The following is a 22,565-nucleotide window of genomic DNA, read 5'->3' on the forward strand; positions in this document are numbered from 1 at the left end:
GGAAGGATGTATGGTTCGGTTCTTCATTCCAGGAAAAGACATGTTATGTATATTCTTTCCCGGTGACTTGAAAGAAAACTTTTTAAGGCAAATATAAATATTTTTCCTATTAAAAAAATCAAACCTCAAATTTTAAGTAAATATTTACACTTCTCCACAGTGAAGGCGTGGGCTTCACTTATAATCCCAATATTTAGAAGTGATCATAGTTAATATTTTGGATTTGATTTACTTCTCTGCCATTTACTATGCTATATAATCTTGTCTTAGTTTTCTGTTCTGCAAAATGAGGATAAAAAATATTTTATTTAATTCTCACAACTCTCAGAAGTAAGTGAATTGATGTAGTGCTTAGAACAGTACCAGACATGTGTAAGTATTAGATCTTATTATTAAGTAGTCTTCCACATAATTTTATATAAAATTGTGATCATACCTGAGAGTGTGCACATTTTTAGGCAATGTTTTAGTGGGATATTCTTACAGTAGTTAGATGGCTCTGCTTATTTTTTTGCTAGACAACTTAGCAATCCCAGAAACTGATTCTTTTAGAGCCAGTTATTGGACTTACTATGTACAGAACAGATGATTGCACTTTGCCTTTGTAAACTCGTAAAATTTAATGAGTGGCCTCTCGATTCTGTCTACTTCTGTTTTTGTTCTGGCTTTTTTTTTTTTTTTTTAACCTAACTCTTCTCTTCATCATTTGAATCACAAGAGATGTGTGTGGAGTTTTTATTCGTGGCTCATTTTAACTTTCTTTTAAAGAATATGGTCAGTAATCTTGATGGCATTGAGGGGAGGGTGGGAAAAAGGGAGAAGGTATCAGTGTGGGGGAAATAGGCCTGATTTTGAGGAAGCAGGTTTTATAGACAATTTGGAACCAACTAATTAATTATAATTATTTTGACCTAAAAAAAAAAACTTAAAAGGTTTTGTAAGACTGTTTAAAACTTGATACTAAAGTATTACTGCTCCTGCTAAGTCACTTCAGTCGTGTCCGACTATATGCAACCCCATAGACGGCAGCCCACCAGGCTCCACAGTCCTTGGGATTCTCCAGGCAAGAACACTGGAGTGGGTTGCCATTTCCTTCTCCAATGCAAGTGTTAAGTGGATATATATTTTTTTAATTTCAGGTTTAAGAAACTGGCTTGAGGGACTCCTTGGCAGTCCAGTGATTAAGACTCCAAGCCACTACTGCAGGGGACTGGGGTTCAGTCTCTAGTCAGGGAACTAAAATCCTGCATGCTGCATAGCGTGATCAAACATTTTTTTTATATTTTTTTTAAAAAAAGAAATTGGCTTGATACTAGAAAATAAAGTACAGAAACGAACTGTTATTTCTAGAGGGAGTGATATAATAAAAGCACTCTATGGATTCAAAATTATATAAGCTTTTAAAATATGTTTAGAAATGATCCAAAAAGTTAAGTTTGAAAAGTTTGCAGTTAGTTAACAGTGGTGGAGAAGGCAATGGCAACCCACTCCAGTACTCTTGCCTGGAAAATCCCATGGATGGAAGAGCCTGCTGGGCTGCAGTCCATGGGGTTGTGACTGAGCGACTTCCCTTTCACTTTTCACTTTCACGCATTAGAAAAGGAAATGGCAACCCACTCCAGTGTTCTTGCCTGGAGAATCCCAGAGATGGTGGAGCCTGGTGGGCTGCCGTCTGTGGGGTCGCACAGAGTCGGACACGACTGAAGCAACTTAGCAGCAGCAGCAGCAGCAGCAGCAGCAGTAAGTGGATGCAAAAGCTGTGAAGAGTAAGTTACAGGAGGAGCTCACACAACTGAGAAGGAGACAAAATGTGAGGTTGAGGTGAGACCTTAATGTTAAGCTCACCCAGCCTATAGTTTCCCTCCAGTTGCACTTTCGTCTCTAAGGGAGGAGAGGTGTTATGTGCCCTTTTCTCTTACTCTGATTCCCTCTCTCTTAACTTTTTTACTGGCGGCATGGAAAGCCAACATGGCAGAGATCCAGGAGTGCCTCTCCATGTCCCAGTATCCATTAGTACAAAAATGTCATCATATATCCCTTTCCTTTTTCTTTGGATTTAAAATATGGTATATGCACTGTCAGGCACTGCTGAAAAATGATTCCACTGGCTCCTTAAACATACACCAGTCAAAGACCATTATCCCAAAAGCTAAAAAAATACTGGACCCAGTAGTAGAAGTATTGGAAACAAAGTGGATATTATTATCTGTTCCAAACTGACATAACCGTCATTATATCCACAGGGTGCTAGCAACCCTGAAGAAACACTAAGGAGGAGGATTTTAGGAGGTCACATTCTTCAAGGACCAGTTTAGCTCTCATCTTCATACTTTTTACTTCAGCTGACAGTGATCCCATCAGCTTCTTTGTAGCTACTTACTTAGTCTTCTGGGGCTCCAGGAATATAGTCTCTTTCTTTGTATCTCTCAAACTGACTTCTCTCACATGGTAGAAACTCAGTACATTGTTGGTTTTTAAGCAGTTGAAGAGATTCAGTGATGGGACAGAAGCCAGCCTGTAAAGGGTGAGTACAGGGTGGGTGCATACAGGGAGCTAAGTGGCTTGTGTATTGGTTTTAGAGCCAGACAGATCTGGTATGAAGCCTGTTTCTGTACTTTTTAGCTCTTTTATGTTGGGAAAATTTATGCAAACTGAGTTTATTCCTCTATAAAATGGAGATGATGATAGATAGTTACAGATTTATTATGAGGGTTAGTTAGAGATACTCTATAAAAATACATAATTAAGTCCATAATATGTGCTTAGTACAGTGGTAGCTGTTACTGGTATATTACTGGAACCTGATACTTTAATGAAAAGTACAGGTAAGGTGAACATGATTTTATTATGAAATCATCTATCACATGTGAGAGGCCTAAAATAGAAGCCCATTATAATAGGGAAGGTGTAAACATACTGTGCTACTTGAGTATTAGAGGCTGAAATTATAAATATATTAAAAAACAATTTAGGTAAATTTATGGATGAAAGGTTAAGTTTCATTCAAAGTATTTTTTGAATGTATGTAGGTGCCTATATGCCTGGTATTGCCTGGGCATTGTGAATATCTTATGAGTAATAAATCCTGGTGGGATTATTGCAAGATGTGTGGGTAAATACTGTATCCCAAATGACTCCCAGTGGAGTTCTTGTCAGGTGCTTCCCAGATCACTGACTTGATTCAGTATGCTAAGTCTGAGCTTTCTCTCCTTTCTAAGATACACATATGTAAACTTAATCTAGAAATCTAGAGCTGTAGATGTCTATCTTGGCTAACTATATAGTTCCTCACTGACTGGCGGCCCCTTTTACTTGCATTGACCCTTTCATATACCAGTTAGGGCAGTACAGAGTGAGTTAATGCTGATACTTGAAAGGCACTCATCTGACTCAGACCTTTGACTTGGTTAAAGAGGTCAGTGTGGTGTAAACCCGAACAAGGAAATGGGTTCCTGTCAGGGAGGAAACATTCATTCTGTCTCCCTCTGCCTCCCTTGTACAATAAGAACTTGAGATCAGAAGAACTATATTACTATATCTTTGTGATTCATTATAATTAAGTGAATTTGGTGGAAGAGGAAATTTTAATTTCTTGGAGGTATACCTTCATTAGTTAATTAATATCTTATTTAGTTGCTTACTTGCTATTTTTGCCTACCTGGATCCCCTTGTGTCTTTCCTTTTACTTACCAGGGCAGTGTTAGATTTTACAAGGTTTGTAGAAGCCAAGTTAAATAAATACTAAATTGAATGGCCCATTGTTTATTTTGGAGATAAATTGTTAATCTTGGCCAGTTTTGATGCTTTTCTTTTTGTTAAGGCAAGTAACTCACAGGGAGATAAGGTTCTTGGCATTTCTGTCTTATTTAGAAAATAAATTAATTTAAACTGTTTGGAGAGTCACTAAATTGTATGTGTGTGTGTAAAACTGTTTTCATTGCCTTAAAGAATTGAAAATAATAGTTATTGCATAATGAAATCATTATGTGATCTATAACCATAAGGTTTTTTTAGAAATATTATACTTGCATAAAAATCTACAAAGATTACATTGCTTTTGAAGGTTTAATATTATCCCAAATAAAAAATACATACATTGAGTTTTATTGAGTTAACTGGCCTAATTCTTAGGAACTAACAAAATCTGATTTTAACTGAAGCTAGTTATTTTAAGCCTGGCAATTAATTCTTCAAAAAATGTAGTAACTTTTATGAAATTGTATACCTTCTTTAGCCCAATGAAAAGCAACTTATACAGTGTTTAATAAGGACATTTATCTTTCAGAATTATAATCCTTATACATTTGATAATAAAAGTTAAAAGCATTTGAGTTAAACTTTCAATTCAGGACTTTTGGTAGCCATTTTTTTAATTCTGATTAAAAAAAAAGAAGACAGATATAAACATCTGTAAAATCCAGATGACCCACAGTCTTCAATTTAAGTAACAAACCTTTTATCAGTACTGTTTTCTAATTAATTAAAAAAAAGACTTACCTTAGTTTAATGCCTAACTGAGGAGATGAAGAAGCAGTTTTAAAAGAGTTAGGTAGTAGGCACTAGAAATAAAAATAAATGAGACTTAATCTAACTTACAAGCTTTTGCACAGCAAAGGGAAACCATAAAAAAATGAAAAGACAACCAACCTACAGAATGGGAGAAAATATTTGCAAATGATGCTACAGACAGGGGCTTAATCTTCAAAATATACAAACAGCTTATACAGTTCAACAACAAAAAGACAACCCAATTGAAAAACTGTCAGAAGATCTTAATAGACAGTTCTCCAAAGAAGACATACAGACAGCCAATAGGCAACATGAAAAGATGTCAACATCACTAATTATTAGAGAAATACAAATCAAAACTACAGTGAGGTGCCACTTAACACCAATCAGAATGGCCATCATTAAAGTATCTACAAATAAAAATGCTGGAGAGGGTGTGGAGAAAAGGGAACCCCCCTGTACTGCTGGTGGGAATGTAAGTTGTTGTAACCACCATGGAAAACAGTGTAGAGGTTCTTCAAAAAACTAAAAATTGCCATATGATCCAGCAATCCCACTCCTGGGCATATACCTGAACAAAACTATAATGCAAAAAGATGCATCACCCCTGTGTTTATAGCAGCACCATTCACAGCAGCCAGGTCATGGAGACGGCCTACATGTCCATCAACAGATGAATGGGTAAAGAAGATGTGGTACATATATACAATGGATATATTGTAATCTATATATGCAGTGGATAAACTGTAATGGGAAAGAATATTAAAAATAGAATGTATGTGTATAACTGAGTTACTTTCCTGTACAGCAGAGATTGGCACAATACTGTCAACCAACTGTACTCCAATTAAAAAAATAAAAGGGTAAGGTAGTAAATACAAAAAATCTTAAGTAATACATATTTTCTTTGTTTTGGTCATTTTATAGTCGATACACACATAATTTGCCATCTCTTTTTAACTGAACATTGAAAGTTAATCTTGAATCCTCCCATTTTCAAAAATTTAAGTGAATATGTTTATTTCTACTAGGGACATAGACTATTTTGAATTCTGTGCTTATCTTAAATCAGTCTTTAAGGTGATGTGTGCTAAGTCGCTTCAGTTGTGTCCAACTCTTTGCGACCCTGTGGACTTTAGCCCACGAGGCTCCTCTGTCCATGGGATGCTCTAGACAAGAATACTGAAGTGGGTTGCCATGCTTACCTCCAGGAGATCCTCCTGACTCAGGAATCAAACCCGCATCTCTTAAGTCTCCTGCGTTGGTTGACATGTTCTTTGCCACTAGCGCCACCTAGGAAGCCCCAAAGGAATAAATAAGGGACTAATACACATACCTTAAATTTTTCATCCTTTCTAATGAAAATTTTAGATGATCTATTTGAAGAATTATGTTGATTCAGAATCTTTAGCAAGTTATGTTTGTTAATTGATGGGTGTATCAGTGTGATTACTTTAACATGCAGTATCAGAAATGTATTTTTTCCAGAAAACTGATATTAATGATTTAAAATTTTTATTGCAGCTAGAACGAGTAAATCTGTCCGCAGCTCAGACACTGAGAGCAGCTTTCATTAAGGTGAGGCACAGATAATTTATTATTATGGTGGTTGAAATGTATCTTATAAAGAAATCTAAATACCATGTCATAAATGTCAGTTTATTTTTTTAACCTTTCTTTTTGGGTACCTTTCTCTTTTGTTTTTGTTCTGCTGTTTAGTGAAAACCTTTTCAGTCATCTTGTGCCTGTGTTAGTGTTACACTTTTAAAGCTTAAAACACTTCTAAAAAGTGAGTTGGAACAAGTGCTCTTTCAGTAGCATTCAGCTGTTCATCACTTTGTGCTTTTAAACTGACTTCTTCAGAATGTTTTCTCTTTAGCTTTAGAGTATATTTTAAAATTCTGTTTTATTTGACATATTCAAAACTTTTATAAAGTTAAACCCAAAGATTTTCTTCATGCTGTTTTTAACTATAGAACATAAGTGTAAAACTGTGTTTTGAGTGGGAAAATAAGAGCTCTGTGTTGATCACATCAAGGATATTTTGAGGATCAGCTGAGTCACTCAGGGTGAACTTTTTCATTGTCTTATTGTTTCATTGCCCTGAAGATATTAAGTTGATAATCCCTAGCTTACATGTTGCTGTTGAGCATTTAAAACATAGCAAGTTCAAATTGAGTTGTACTCCAGGTTTATAAGCAACTCAGTAATATGTATTATGTTGATTGCATGTTGAAATGATAATATTTTGGGTGTACTTTTAAAATAACTTCATTTGTTTTTTCTATTTTTTTAATGTGGCTACTAAGAATTTTAAATCAGATAGGCTCCTACCAAATATTTCTATTGGATAGCCCTACTCCACTTACTGAATGCAGCCTTTCATATAAGACTTAATCCATTTCATCCTGAATACATATCCATCCCAAGTCACTTCAGTTGTGTCTGACTCTTGTGATACCATGAACTGTAGCCTGCCAGGCTACTCTGTCCGTGGGATTCGCCAGGCAAAAATACTGGAGTGGGTTGCCATTTCCTTCTCCAGGGTATCTTCCCGACCCAGGGATTCAACCCACGTTTGATCCTCTTATATCTCCTTCACTGGCAGGCAGGTTCTTTACTACTAGCGCCACCTGGGAAGACCTAAATACGTATCAGGATACCCAAAATTTTGATTTTTATTTACTTTTTGTGTGTTTTCTCCCTTCAGTAGCTAAAACAACTTATATTTCAAGTATTTTAATGTTTAAATCTAGAATAAATTTATAGCTGAGTCTCATTGGAGTTGAAACTGTGAATATTCAGCTTGATTTCTTTTTATGGCAGAGGTTAGCTTATTGATACCTTGCTTACCTGGTAGCATAAATAATGCCGTTAGACATCTATTTCACTACTAGAAATTACATTTTGTGTATTGATCAGTACTATTTTGATGTAATACTCTAAATGCAGTGCCCGTATACACAGGCATACTAATTTTATTTAAATATATCCTGCCAAATCATTGGATTAATGAAGAGAATGAATGAAGTAGCACCGTCCTTAGTGGAGTTTTTTGTTGTTTATTTGTTTTTCGTTTTCTTCTTTGCATTAAGTATCAGTGTGATTTTTAATGGTATATTTGGTTGTCAGGGTGGCATCATAGGGACTATTTTAACCATCTTTGTGGCCAAAGAAGGAAAAGTGATCTGTTACACACCACAATATTGATAAGGCAAAAGGGTTTTTGGCTTTTCTGATACCAAGAAGAGAGAGAAACTTCTCCTGTGTGTCCTCATAAGGACGACTCACTCTGAAGTATTTATTATATACCCACTGACAGTCATAAAAGACATAAAATAATGAACTTTATTAAGCTTTTCCTTGTAATATCCTTATATATAAGCTGACATTTTAACTCTAAAGTATAATTAAAAAGCAAACTGTTTAAAGTATGTGGTTATAAATCTGGTTAAATATGATAGATCTGGATAAATTTTATTCATGGCACCGATTCTTTTTTTTTTTTTTTAATTGGAGGCTATTTACTTTACAATGTCGTGGTGGTTTTTGCCATACATTGACGTGAGCCAGCCATGGGTGTGCTTGTGTCCCCCCGTCCTGTACCCGCCTCACACCTCCCTCCCCATCCTCTCTCTCTGGGTTGTCCCAGTGCACCAGCTTTGAGTGCCCTATTTCACGCATCGAACTTGGACTGGTCATCTATTTCACATATGGTAATATACATGTTTCAGTGCTATTCTGTCAAATCATTCCACCCTTGCCTTCTCCCACAGAGTCCAAAAGTCTGTTTTTTACATCTGTGTCTCTTTTGCTGTCTTGCATATAGGGTCATCATTACCATCTTTCTAAATTCCTTATATATGTGTTAATGTATTATATTTGTGTTTTTCTTTCTGACTTATTTCACTCTGTATAATAGGCTCCAGTTTTATCCACCTCATTAGAACTGACTCAAATGTGTTCTTTGTAATGCTGAGTAGTATTCCATTCAGGACGGTGTGATCACTCACCTAGAGCCAGACATCCTGAATGCGAAGTCAAGTGGGCCTTAGGAACCATCACTATGAACAAAGCTAGTGGAGGTAATGGAATTCCAGTTGAGCTATTTCAAATCCTAAAAGGTGATGCTATGAAAGTGCTGCACTCAATATGCCAGCAAATTTCTAAAACTCAGCAGTGGCCACAGGACTGGAAAAGGTCAGTTTTCATTCCAGTCCCAAAGAAAGGCAATGCCAGAGAATGCTCAAACTACCACACAATTGCACTCATCTCATACTAGCAAAGTAATGCTCACAATTCTCCAAGCCAGGCTTCAAAAGTACATGAACCGCAAACTTCCAGATGTTCAAGCTGGATTTAGAAAAGGCAGAGGAACCAGAGATCAAATTGCCAACATATGTGGGATCATCAGAAAAGTGAAAGAATTCCAGAAAAACATCTACTTCTGCTTTATTGACTATGCCAAAGCCTTTGTGTGGATCACAACACACTGTTGAAAAGTCTTCAAGAGATGAAATACCAGACCACCCGACCTGCCTCGTGAGAAATCTATATGCAGATCAAGAAGCAACAGTTAGAACTGGACATGGAACAACAGACTGGTTCCAGATAGGGAAAGGAGTACGTCAAGGCTGTGTATTGTCACCCTGCTTATTTAACTTACATGCAGAGTACATCATGAGAAACGCTGGACTGGATGAAACAAATTGGAATCAAGATTGCTGGGAGAAATAGCAATAACTTCAGATATACAGATGACACCATCCTTATGGCAGAAAGTGAAGAAGAACTAAAGAGCCTCTTGATGAAAGTGAAAGAGGAGAGTAAAAAAGTTGGCTTAAAGCTCAACATTCAGAAAATTATGATCATGGCATCTGGTCCCATCACTTCATGACAGATAGATGGGGGAGACAGTGGAAACAGTGACAGACTTTATTTTTGGGGGCTCCAAAATCACTGCAGATACTGACTGCAGCCATGAAATTAAAAGATGCTTGCTCATTGGAAGAAAAGTTATGACCAACCTAGACAGCATATTAAAAACAGAGACATCACTTTGCCGGCAAAGGTCCATCTAGTCAGAGCTATGGTTTTTCCAATAGTCGTCGTGTATGGATGTGAAAGTTGGACTGTAAAGAAAGCTGAGTGCTGAAAAATTGATGCTTTTGAACTCTCGTGTTGGAGAAGTCTCTTGAGAGTCCCTTGGACTGCAAGGAGATCCAACTAGTCCATCCTAAAGGAAATCAGTTCTGACTATTCATTGGAAGGACTGATGCTGAATCTGAAACTCCAGTACTTTGGCCACCTGATGTGAAGAACTGACTTATTTGAAAAGACCCTGATTCTGGGAAAGATTGAAGGCAAGAGGAGAAGGGGTCGACAGAGGATGAGGTTGTTAGGTGGCATCACCGACTCAATGCACATGAGTTTGAGTCAACTCCAGCAGTTGGTGATGGACAGGGAGGCCTGGCGTGCTGCAGTCCATGACGTTGCAAAGAGTTGGACATGACTGAGTGACTGAACTGAACTGAATATTCCATTGTGTATATGTACCACAAATTTCTTATCCATTCGTCTGCCAATGGACATCTAGGTTGCTTCCATGTCCTAGCTGTTGTAAACAGCATGGCACTGATTTTTAATTAGGGATAGTGAAAATTATTTGGAGGAAAGTATATTAGTTTTGCATTGATTTATTCTTAATTACTGTATTCTGTTTGGTAAAAATTTCAAATGATTTTAAAGGAGGGCATGCATTAAAAACATTAAGATTTTTGTGATTTTTAAACTTTAATTTACTTGGAAAAAAACCATGCCTAGCCATATGTCTGTATTTATATCCAGTTATATTTTCATGTTTCCAGTTCTTGGTTCATAGCACCAGTGATATTTATCAAGCTTTAATACCTATTTTTGTTATTTGGAGAAAAATAATTTTTCCCAAGATACTAGTGATTATTATCTCTTATGATATCAATCCTGCTTTCCCCTCTGGGAGGTTTCTGATAATGTTAAGGATCATTGATCCCAAGAGAGGGTATTTCTGCCCTTGGCTTTTCATAAAAGTTGGATAGCACAAAGTTTAAGATTGTATTCTGAAGGAAAACTTGAAGGTATAGGTACAGTGTCTGATTTAAGGGTTTTTCAGTTAGAGTCCCTGGTTGTGTTTGAGGCCTCTAAGATAAAAAGTAGCATAACTAGGACGTCAGCCAGAAGATGCTAAACTACTGTTCCCAGAGTATGTGCCAAGCTACCTCAGGACCCCGCAGAAAACTCAGAGGGGGTCATGAGATATTTTAAACATGTGAAGGAATAGAGTGATTTCAACATTAGCTTGACACTGTGTGAACTACTAGCTCGAGATAGTTTGCAGTTTCAACATCTTCAACTGGGCTGCATTCCTTTCAGTGATGTCATATCTTTGTGAAACTGCTGTTGATAGAAAGCAAGTTCACAAGAAAATCAATGTATAGTAGGAAATGAATAACATTTGAGAAATCGTGCAGTGCCCAACAGGTTCTCACATCTCATTAATAAAATAAATCATGGTTATTTAAGAATAAATATTTTTCTTTCAATTCATGTGATTTTTAAAGGCTATTGAGTTGTTGGGACGTAAGTACTTACTAAAGTTGTTTGAACTTTATTTACTGCACAGCAGTGTTAGGTATTTCGGTATTTCTTCTGGCACTGAGAACACTGAACTAAGAAAGAGTAGGGATGTCTGTGAGGACTCTAATGCTGCAGCTATGGCATGTGAGGGCTCCAGACGAACTGGGTACTGAAAGCGTTCTTCTCAGACTTGCAGAAGTGTTTTATTTTTTCCGTACTTTATTATAACTTAACCAAAGAAGTTGTATTTTTCTGTTGACATTCTCTGGAAGCACATAGAAAATCCCCCACTTTCTAAGATAATTCATTGTGTAGGTAGATTTAATGTTACTCAGAGAAAATAAACCACTCTTACCAAATACTGGCTTGTTTCACTCTTACCAAATAACTATGTTATTTTGTGGCAGTTTACCAAATTAATAATGTTGACACCATCTTAAGCCTTTTTTGTACAGCTTATCTTTCAACAACTCTTTTTATTAAAATAGATTCTTAAATACATTCATGAGAGGGAAAATTAAACAGATTTTAAAGAAGAAATCAGTAGGACATACTTTATTATCTGTCTAAATGACTTTCCTGTAAGCATTTGACAACAGTTAAAATGATCCCAGGATTGAACTAAATGTGTGTGTTTTCTTTTCTGCTTTCATTCCACAACCTTTCAGTTTTTGGTACTTGAAATCTAATAAGAAGCAAGATGTTATAATGTAAAGAGCTGAAGAAAGCTAAAACTGCAGTGGTTCCAGAACTGAGGAGGCAGAGGCTAAACATAACTTGGTCCGTCAGGAGGCAAATAAATTGCCATTTGATAGATCATATTTACTATGTAGTACCAGGGCAAAAAAAAGAGGAAATCATCAGCATAATGATTAAAATTGGCCAGGCATCCTAAAAGAAACAGAGTGTGATTAAAAAAATTTTTTAAACAGTAAAATGGGGCAGAATTACAAGGGAAGATCCAAATCTTGAAAACTAACTTTGGTAAACTCAGGACTTTTTATGTTCAATCTTGAAATGGCTAGAAGATTTTAGTGCCCTAGGGAATTTAAGTAACAGAATCAATGCAAGCTCATTAGTGAAACAAGCTCAGGAGGTAGTAAAAGGATTAATGGTTTTCTGAAAGCTAGTGAAGGAAATAATATTCTTGCTGCAAAAATAAAGTAGGAAATGAAAATCATTGTGTGAGAATGTAGTTAAGGAATCATATAGCTTCAATAAAACTTCCAAAATGAATCCTGGTTTTTTTTTGTTGTTGTTTTTCCTGAAAGTTTGTTAATTTAAATGCAGAGAATCTGAAGGAAAAAAATTGGTGAGATGAGTTACTGTTTGATTTTCAAGTTGAAATATTGCTTAATGAAAAAGAGCTAAAAATCTTCAGTGTTTTTAAACTCTTGAAAAGGGTAATTGAAAAACTGTCTTTATGTACATATATCCTGTACGTATATTTACTCTTCATTTCTATGTTTGTTATTAGTTTGATTGCAAGAGAGTATAAATGAGAAGTAGGAAATGTTAAGTACATTATGTTCAGATGGAAGTTTGGATCTTGACTGTAGTAATTTATGGATGCACAAACTCTCCCCACACATAAGTGAATGGCATCACGACGCTTGCTTTGCAAAATTTCTGCCCTTATTTGTAAGTTGATCAGTTTAAGGAGGTCCTAAGAGATTCTGAATGGTTAGGTTTTGGCTTTAAAATATTGATTCAGTTTCTGTATTTCAAAACTAGCTTTCTCTTTCTTATAGGCTGAAAAAGAAAATCCGGGACTCACACAAGACATAATTATGAAAATTTTAGAGAAAAAAAGTGTAGAAGTCAACTTCACAGAGTCCCTTCTTCGAATGGCAGCTGATGATGTAGAAGGTAATCAGAAAGTCTTGTTTAGTTTTCTTACAGATATTGAAAAGCTCTTCCTCCAAATCTTTCTTATTTGATAAAAGTGGCTCCTCTCCTCCCTTCCTCTCCCCTTTCCCTTCTCCTCCCTTCCCTCTTACTGTTAGTGTTATTGTTATTATTTTGAAATGAAAATGGGGGGTTGGCGCAGGAGGTACGAACCCATATAAAATAGAAATGTAGTTCTTTTTATTTTTTGTCAGATTGAGTTACTAGAAGTAAAGCATTTGTTTATGCTGCATGGTTTATTTTTCCCCCTATTAATTAATACGTTTGATGAGTTCTAGTTTAATGAAGAGACAAGCTCTTTGGAATGGTGGTTTTATTTTGTGTTGAGTTTATGTAGATACCAGTTTGAAAGTAATGAGTTTCTTCTTTTTAAACTTTGGTATAGCATGTTTGTGGGGGGTTTTTTTGTTGTCGTTGTTGGCAAGGTAATGTCTCTGCTTTTTATTTATTTACTTATTTATTAATATAAATTTATTTATTTTAATTGGAGGCTAATTACAATATTGTATTCAAATGTAGGTTTGAGAGAACAATATTACTAATCATCCTTTTGGCCTCTTTTCACATTTTTGCTTTTTAAAATGATTAGAAATGTTTGTGTACTTGGTCACTAAGTCATGTCCAGTTCTGCAACCCCATGGACTGTAGCCCACCAGGCTCCTCTGTCCGTGGGATTCTCCAGGCAAGAATACTGGAGTGGGTTGCCATCTCCTTCTCCAGGGGATCTTCCCGACCCAGGGTTCGAACCCATTGTCTACTGCATTTCCTGCATTATCAGGTGGATTCTTTACCACTGAGCCACCTAGAAAGCCCTGGGTTTCACTTAAATATAGTAGTCATTTTCCCTGTAATTTAGAAAAACATAGAGGTATAATATCTCATGTTTATTAAGGGAGAACAAAAATAGATGTTTTAACTGATTCTGTAAATTATGAGAAAGCCCTCATTATTATTCTGGATTGAGCACCTGCAGCCTGTCAGGCCAGGTTGTATTGATGAGTTGGTAGAGTTGTAATGTTTCCAAGCCTACGGTGAATCTGGTTGTGAAGTTTTTGCCTTTGCTGCATCTGACTAAACTTCCTTACCGAAGTTGCTGTTTTTTGATACCAAGCCTTATGTTGGACTTTCTTTGGTGGTATTTTTGTTTTAAGTGAGATTTCAAGAATGTGCTGAAGACTTTAGTAGGTTTGGAGTTTTGATGTAATGAGCCGTTGTATGTTGAATGTAGAGGTTTCTTTAATTAAACTCATATTCACCATTGGCAGATATATATTGCCATTGTATTTGTTACAAATGTCATTACTTACCAATGTTCCTTGTGAAATGTAACTTGAGAGGCCTGAAAAATTTGATTAAGCCTTCCTTTAAAATTTTATTTATTTCTAAGATTTCATGGAATTTCCATTTATCCCATATTGAAGATGTTCATTTTTTTATCTTCTGATATTTTACTTGGAGGGACACTAATACAACTACTGAACTGAGTTAAACTGTAATTAATTCTGCTTTGCAACCTTGTTCTTCCTAGTTTTCTAGCCTTTTATCTCCCCTCTCACCTCCTTGACCAACACATTGGAAATTCTTAGACTTGAATTTGGCAGCAAGTTGCATAATGTTTTTTACTACGTATTTATTTCATCAGAGTATATGATTGAACGACCAGAGCCAGAATTCCAGGACCTAAATGAAAAGGCACGAGCACTTAAACAAATTCTCAGCAAGATCCCAGATGAGATCAACGACAGAGTGAGGTTTCTGCAGACAATCAAGTAAGCAGCTTTTTGTTTGGTTCTTCTTTTTTAAGTACTTCAAAAGGACCACTCATTTTAGATGTTTTACTGTGGTATGACATTAATTTTAAGTTGAAATATTAATTTGAAATTAAAAATTTGAAAATTACCATATTTTTTATTAATTTCTAAACTGTCTCTGGCTTCTGAGTATAGTAAAATATTTTAGAATGTTTCATTTAAAAGCAGAGAATGGAATGTACATAAACTAGAATGCAGTTTGAACTTCATAAGTGGAAGAATGTAAATGTCAGATTAAAGTGAAGAGGGTAGTTGAAGAGATTGATAACAAAGGGTACAAATACTGTTTTTTATTTCAGAAATAGTTCACGTTATTAGCACAATGGTGTACTCTTAGTTGTAAATAACACTTTCTAATACTGACCAAATTGTGAACCTCCCAAAATTCTTGTATTTGGGATGTAGAGTGAAAGAAATTGAGCTGACACAGTTCAGTTCAGCCAGGAAGCATGCTGATGGGGCAGCAGCAAGAAGGGTTCTTCTCAAACAGGGACATAGCACCTCCACCCAGGGGCATTCTCAGGGGTGAGAGGGTGGAGGAGTCAGAAGGGAACTCCAAACGTAATTTCTAGATGAGTATTTTTAAACTAAAGAATCTGATAATTTTATTTCACCTCAATGGGTAGAACACAAAACTGGGAATAACTAGTGGGACTATCAGTGCAACCTTTTGTGAAACAAGTAGAAATTGCTAGAAAGGAGTGGGAGGGAGGTTCAAGAGGGTAGGGACAAATGTCTACATGTGGCTGATTCATGTTGTTGTATGGCAGAAACCAACACAGTACTGTAAATCAATTATCTTCCAATTAAAACAAGTTTAAAAAAGCAGGTAAGCACTACTGGAACCAGACTGTGTAAAAAATTGCTAGAAAGGAAGGATTTAGCACAGATTTTTTTCTGGAAGAAGCTGCAACATAACATTATATCTTTCAAGAACTGAAGGAGGCTCCCCTGGAATAAATATTACCATACATCTCACAGGAAGAGTGTTTGTAATTCACATAGCAAAATTATATTTTAGCTGATTGGCTACATTTTATTGGGATAGAGGGAGGAGTGTGACCCATTTTAGAAAATGATGGTAATAGGTACCAACTCGGCTATCAAGGAATGACTGTGTTCTTTTTGGTCCTCTGATTGAGTATCAGAAAGTACAAAAGACTCCATTGACTAGTCAAAGTCCATGTCACTGAGACTAAGACCTTAAGGTAAATATTTTTACTTTTATTGGCAAGCCTCAGCTTTCTTTAATAGTTTTTATTACAGATTTTTATTTTTAGTTTTGTGTAAAGTGAACATGTTTGGCCTGTAAAAGGATAATTGTCAGTGATCTCAAACACAGCTGTTTAAACACGTATTTCTAGAATTTTTAAATAATATAATTTATTTCGATAATCATATGCTACATCTCTATAACCTGGTTGGAACTTAAGCAGTCTGACTCCAAGGACTTCTCTGGTGCTTGCCAATCATAGAGATTCATAATGTCAGTCTAATCAAGTGATTGAAAAAAAGAATGTTTCTGCTGTTTAGAAGAGGCCTGGTAAAGGACATCCTGTATATTGGATGTCAGTAGGTAAGAGGGAAAATAGCGTTGTGGTTGAAGCTGGAAGTGAGATGGTATGCCCAGAACCCTCAGCCTGCTATTTTGATACCCTCTTTCCACTTCAAGGACTCCCGGACTCATCTCTGCCAAACCCATTGTTACTGTAAAGAGAGAGAGTTTGAAAACTACTTTATTACCAGCCACATTTTAATCATAAGGAAGTTGATGTCAAGAGTCTCTGAGCCTTGTCCTTAGTCATTGACAGAGGCTGAATTAGGGTCTTGTCTCTCATTTATGGGGCAATAATAGTATTTCAGTTCTGTTTTCTGGAATGTGCTCCGCACAACTGAATTAAGATTACTGGCAATTAAAATTTATTTTGTATCCATTTTAAGAGGGATAACTTGCTGTGGAAATTTTGTTGATAATATGTATTGTTTCTAAGACTGAAATTTAACCATGTGTGTATTAGCATGGATGGCTGTGGCTATTTGTATCACTGACACATATAGATAAATTTTGATATATATTGTTACTGCTGTTAATTGTTTGACAAATTAGTGGATAAAATTGAGCCGAAATAAAAACAGTTTATCCTTCAAGCACAGCAAATTGTGCAGTTTTTATTTTACTTTCTCATACTTAAGGTGAATATCCTCTTCTCTCATTATTTTCACAATACTTCTCAATATACCTAAATCAAATACTTACTGTCTTAGCACTGTACAAAATGCTGTGTGAGAAAGTAACTCCTGTCAGATGACAAATATCTCTATATACCGGCAAACCTATGTTTGACTTGCTAACAGTTTGCTTTGTGACGTTGGTAAGTTGCTTAGCTTCTGTGACTCTAGTTTCTGCCTGTGAAGATGAGGGTAACGGTTGTGAATTGAAAATGTATACATAGTGCCTAGCACAGAATCTAGCACCACAGCACATAAAGCATTGTGAAATAAGATTTGTTTTTTCCCTCTATGAAGTTGAATAGGAAAAATGATTTGATTAATGTTTCTGTTTGACTGCATTTGAGCTTATGCAAATACTTTATAAAATTAGTTCTTAGGATACTTTCCAATTAATAGATAACTAGTGGAATCTGGATTTAATAGTCCAGAAATCTCTGCATTTAACTCTTTACCCTTATCTATATTTGAATATTCATAGGTGAGGGTTTGTAAGGGTTGGTTTTGATGATGGCCTCAAAATAGCTTTTCCGGGGTGTCCAGTCTAGACCAAACTGAACATACAGCATAGGAATTTCCTTCCTGCAGTATGTTTGTATAAACATAATTACACAAATTTGGGTGACAGAAGTTCTACTGTCCCATGCAAGTTTTTTGTAAGATGTATTACATTTCTTCTGATGCCTCTTGCCCTTTTCAGTATATATGTTGCCCCAAAGTTGTCCCACGAAATACATGCAAGTTGCTAAAATTCCTTCCTACTCTATCCATCCTATATGTCTCTTATCGCAGAATTCATAAACTCCAAACTCTGCATGTGCTTAGTCGCTCCGTTGTGTCCAGCTCTTTGCGACCCCATAGACTGTAGCGTGACAGGCTCCTCTGTCCGTGGGATTTTCCAGACAAGAATACTGGAGTGTGTTGCCATGCACTTCTCCAGGGGATCTTCCCAACCCAGGGATGCACTACAATTGTTTTACCCCTCAGGTTTTCCTCAGTTTTTTATTTGTTTAGTTGTCTGAAGTTGTGTGTGCGTGTGCGCCCGCGTGTGTACTGGTATTTTCTCTTCAGGACACAGACCCTCAGGTTGTTAACTACCTTGTCTGGCGCAAACCTTAGTGCTGTAAATGAAGATGCATTTCTGTGTACACACAGATCATCTAATATTTGACATAAATTGCTGCAGATTATCTTAGAGAAGGCCAGGCCTAGGGACAATCTTGGTCTTTATAAAGCTCTGTGGCAAATAGTGGATCAAAGCTCAACGTTAGGTTCTGAGTTCCCAAACAGTACTTTCCAAACTTGGTTCATCAGCAGAATCATGTGGGGAGCTTTTTTCTCTTTTGAAGTACAGATTCCCAATATTCCATAAAGTACACTACAAAATATGGTTGTCTTATAAACAGCTGTCTGATTACTGTAATTTGCTTTATTGTATTCCTTTTGAATAAGCTTACTTCAAACCCACAGGTGTTTGAAGAATCTTCCATATCCAGAGATTGGACATTTTTTAATTTGTTAAAATTGTCATTTTTCTCACATAATAGGATGGTTGTATGACACCGTCATTAAGGAGTAGGGGGCTTAATGCCTGTCACAGCAATACAGGGATACAGCTTTCCTGAAAACATAAAGGAACAGTTAATGTAACTAAAAATTGTTATTACTAGAGGTCAAAAAAAAAGAGTGGACAGGTATAATTTCTATGTAAACTTATTGTCCTTTTTGAATATCTGATGTTTTAATGTTTCAGCCTGTTACCAACGAGTGACTTACAAGAGGTAATAAGGAAATATTTATTGAAATATTGAATTAGAAAGTCATTACTACTGCAGAATAAGCTAAAATGCTTTTTTATACTAAAAGCTTTTATATTTGTAATTTTTAGAATTTCCATATGCTTATTTACTAAAAATAAACTGTGAAACACAGAAAAATCTGGACACGGAGCTTTTTGGTTTTCTTTAAATAGTTTAGCTGAAATGTTTTAAGTATGAAATAACTAAAATCTGACATTTGTGATTAAAAGGTAGGTAATAAAAGGTTGTGTTTTGGGTAGTCTAGACTGATGTTTTCCTAATTCATCTCCTTACACTTGCATTGCATTTGAACAGCAAAATTTGTAGCAGTTAACAGCTAAGAGAATGGATATGAAAAAGAGAAGATTTGCCTTAGAGACTGAGAGGCTGTTTGAAAATACAGAATTACAATAAGTTCAGTTTGCTAGAATATTGCTATGAAGTTAGAACACAGAAATTGAAAAGGGCGTACATAGAAAAGATGAGAATTTTTAAAAATGATACAGGGATAGGAAGAAAAGTCAACTCAAATGAGAATGATTGATTTCTTCTCTCTTTAGAAAAGGGAGAAAAATGCTGATGCACATGTAGTCAAAGGATGATTGTTGGAAAGGTTAAGGTAGAAGAATATTCTGATTTTGTCTCTCCCAGAAATATAAATATATTTTCTAAGGAAAATAGTGACAGCAAAGATATGAAAGAGGAGAATATGTGGTTGTTAGAGAGGAGGCTAGATAAATGTGTCTTAAGGGAGAATAGCTACATCTGAGGAGGAAATATTTTAAACATCGAAACTATCAGGTCTATAATTTGAAGTGTTTTAAATACAGGAATGAGTTACATGTAATAGCAAAATTTCATATAATTGTTCATGAGATGGCAAAAGTGAATAATACAGTTGCTCAATTCACCTACATGAGAAAGGAAAAGTCATAACAGGAAAAGATGAGTCAGAGGTCTCTTATAAATTTGAGTAGGTAATGCTAAATAAAATGAAAATGTTTTGGGAAAGTTGATGTTAGTTGTGTAGTATTTCCTCAGCAGTGCAAAAGTAGCTGGGATCACAGGAGGACACAGGCTAAATCCCCCACTTAACCAGCCAGTCAAATATTTGGCTTGATACAGTGTTCATATGGTAATTAAGTATAGTGATTCTTAAACATAGCTGTGTATAGAGACTTCTTTCAAATGAAACTGATTTTAAGAAGATTCTTTTTTTTCCTCACCCAACAGGGATATAGCTAGTGCAATAAAAGAACTTCTTGATACAGTAAACAATGTCTTCAAGAAATACCAATACCAGAACCGCAGGGTAAGTTTAGTAGAAACCTTACAAGCTGCTACCTCAGATGTTGGTTTACATCTAGTTGTTTTATTGAATAATAAGACTGTTGAATTATTGAAAATGGTTTTGTATCATTAATGACTGGATTTGTCCTTGAATTTGAATGTGCTGTTAAATGTGTATTTAAGTGAATACTCCTAAAACTGATTATCTATAATATAAGGTGTATTCTTAATTCTGTGTAATCTTCTGTCTCTGACTTTGGCCTTTGTGTTATTTCTCTTTTCTTACTTGTTTTTTTATTTTTTTATTATTATTATTTTTGATGTCTGTAGGCACTCGAACACCAAAAGAAAGAATTCGTAAAGTACTCTAAAAGTTTCAGTGATACTCTGAAAACCTATTTTAAAGATGGCAAGTAAGTATTATCATTTATCCCCCTTTTAAAATTATAAAATTATGTGGCTTTCTATAATACTGAAACCATATATATTTAACTCTTTTACTATATTATTAATACTTAAGTGAACTACTAAGATAGACTGTTAAAAATGGAAAGGGGGTGTTTGATAATCCAGCCATGGCTATAGTCTGGAGCTGCAGTTGCAGACTTTTTCTGAAAAGGGCCAGATGGCAGATATTTTAACTTGGTGAGCTTGTTGCAGCTATAGCACTTCACCTCTGCTGCTGTAGTGCAGAAGCAGCTGTAGACAATACGGAAACAAGTGAGCATTTTTGTGGCTGAGTTCTAATAAACACTTACTTTATAGACACTGAATTGAATAATTTTCAACTGTCTCATAATATTATTTTGATTTTTTAAAAATTTTTACTGTTTAAAAATGTAAAAGTATTCCTAACTTTCAGGCCATACAGTAGTGAGATTTGGCTTACTGGGCTACTTTACCAACCCCTGAAGCAGTGATTCTCAAACTTTAATAGCCTCAGGGTCATCTGGAGGGCTTGTTATAGACAAAATGTTTTTGGGTCCTACCCAGAGTTTCTGATTCTGTTGGTCTAGGGTGGGCCCAGGAAGTAACATTTCTAAGAAATTTCTAGATGATATGAATGCTACAGGTCTGTTAAGAACTGTTGTACTATAGTTAAAACAGTGGTTCTCAATCCTTTTTGCACATTAAAATCACTTGTATTCAGTGTTTTAAAATCCCAGTGCCTTGACACGCCACCTTCAGAGCTTCTGATTCCATTGGCTTGAGTGGGCCTAGGCTCAGGTGTTTTTTAAAAGTACTTCATGTGTTTTTAAAGGGCCACAAAAGGTTGTGATCCACTGTCCTAGAAGAGAGGCTTTGTGTAAGACAGAAAGTATACTAAAAAGGTAAATTAGATATTATTTTAAAATCTACATATACTCGGCTACAGAACATTCTAGAAAACCAAAAAATACTATGTGATTTATGTATAATACACATGTACATACAATGTATAAACTGATCCAAAGGCTATGTCTTCTGCAACCTCATACTTTATAGAGAATTCTTTGTATCTCAAATAGAATTTTGTGGACAAGACCATTTTCTATCAGTGCTTGAAGCAGAAGAATAAACAGTGATTATTTCAGCTATTGTTGGCAGGGAGCTTTAACATCCTGTCCCACCACTGACATTGTAAGATCCTGATATCCATGTCAAACTATTACAGTATTATTGTAGTAATATTAAAAAGTAATAAAATACATTAGAATGGTATAATGATTTTCAGAGTCATTTTTAATAGTTCAAACAGATTGAAATATTTCCATTTTATTACAAATTAAAGATATTGAGCTAAATATTATTAATAATTTTGTGTTGTTTAATACTGCTATTCAGGTTGTGTAAAGGAAAATGTACCTTGTTGATTTAGTTTAATAAGCTGGCAGGTGTGTTCTGAAAATAAACTTACACCTGTTTTTCCTTGGTCTCCTCTGCTAAGTCCAAATAACCAAAAAGCACATCAAAAGAATAATTTGCATTAAGGAGATTATTTATGATACTGATTAATTAAGAACAACATGGGAAAAGCACATTAAAAGGTAGAAATTCATTTAGAGCATAACTTTGATTAATGTGAAATTATTTACTCTCATCCCTGTTTGTACAGTAGAATCACTTGGGTTCAGTTTTTAAAAATCTTTGTCCTTAGTCCCAAAGTTATTTTTAACAGCTTAAACAGGCACATGGATTATTCAGGTTCCCTGCTACTACTTTTTCTCTGTTCAGCAGCTTCCTTTAATTTACCATTATTTGCATATGAATAACATACCACAAGTTTTCTCCCTGTGTCCTCAAAGTTGAAAATTATTAATTAGAGCTTGATCTTTGAGCCATTTTTCAATAGGAGGATGAATTTGCATTGATTCATTTAATTTTTCCTAGGCCCCCTTTGTTGAGGAATGCCTAAGATAAAGAT

General features: G+C 35.5%; 1 protein-coding gene across 2 annotated transcripts in view; it reads left to right on the top strand.

Annotated features, from left to right (window-relative positions):
• PDCD10 (programmed cell death 10) overlaps positions 1-22,565 on the top strand; it is a 51,312-nt gene that overhangs the window by 23,635 nt on the left and 5,112 nt on the right. For both annotated transcript variants that reach the window (XM_061416682.1, XM_061416691.1), the window contains 5 exons: positions 6,034-6,087; positions 12,876-12,993; positions 14,675-14,801; positions 20,105-20,183; positions 20,492-20,574. In XM_061416682.1, the coding sequence (XP_061272666.1) occupies positions 6,034-6,087; positions 12,876-12,993; positions 14,675-14,801; positions 20,105-20,183; positions 20,492-20,574 (461 nt within the window). The remainder of the gene's footprint in view (positions 1-6,033; positions 6,088-12,875; positions 12,994-14,674; positions 14,802-20,104; positions 20,184-20,491; positions 20,575-22,565) is intronic.

The sequence above is a fragment of the Bos javanicus genome, chromosome 1 (assembly GCF_032452875.1).
Source record: "Bos javanicus breed banteng chromosome 1, ARS-OSU_banteng_1.0, whole genome shotgun sequence".
In the NCBI taxonomy this organism is placed as follows: Eukaryota; Metazoa; Chordata; class Mammalia; order Artiodactyla; family Bovidae; genus Bos; species Bos javanicus.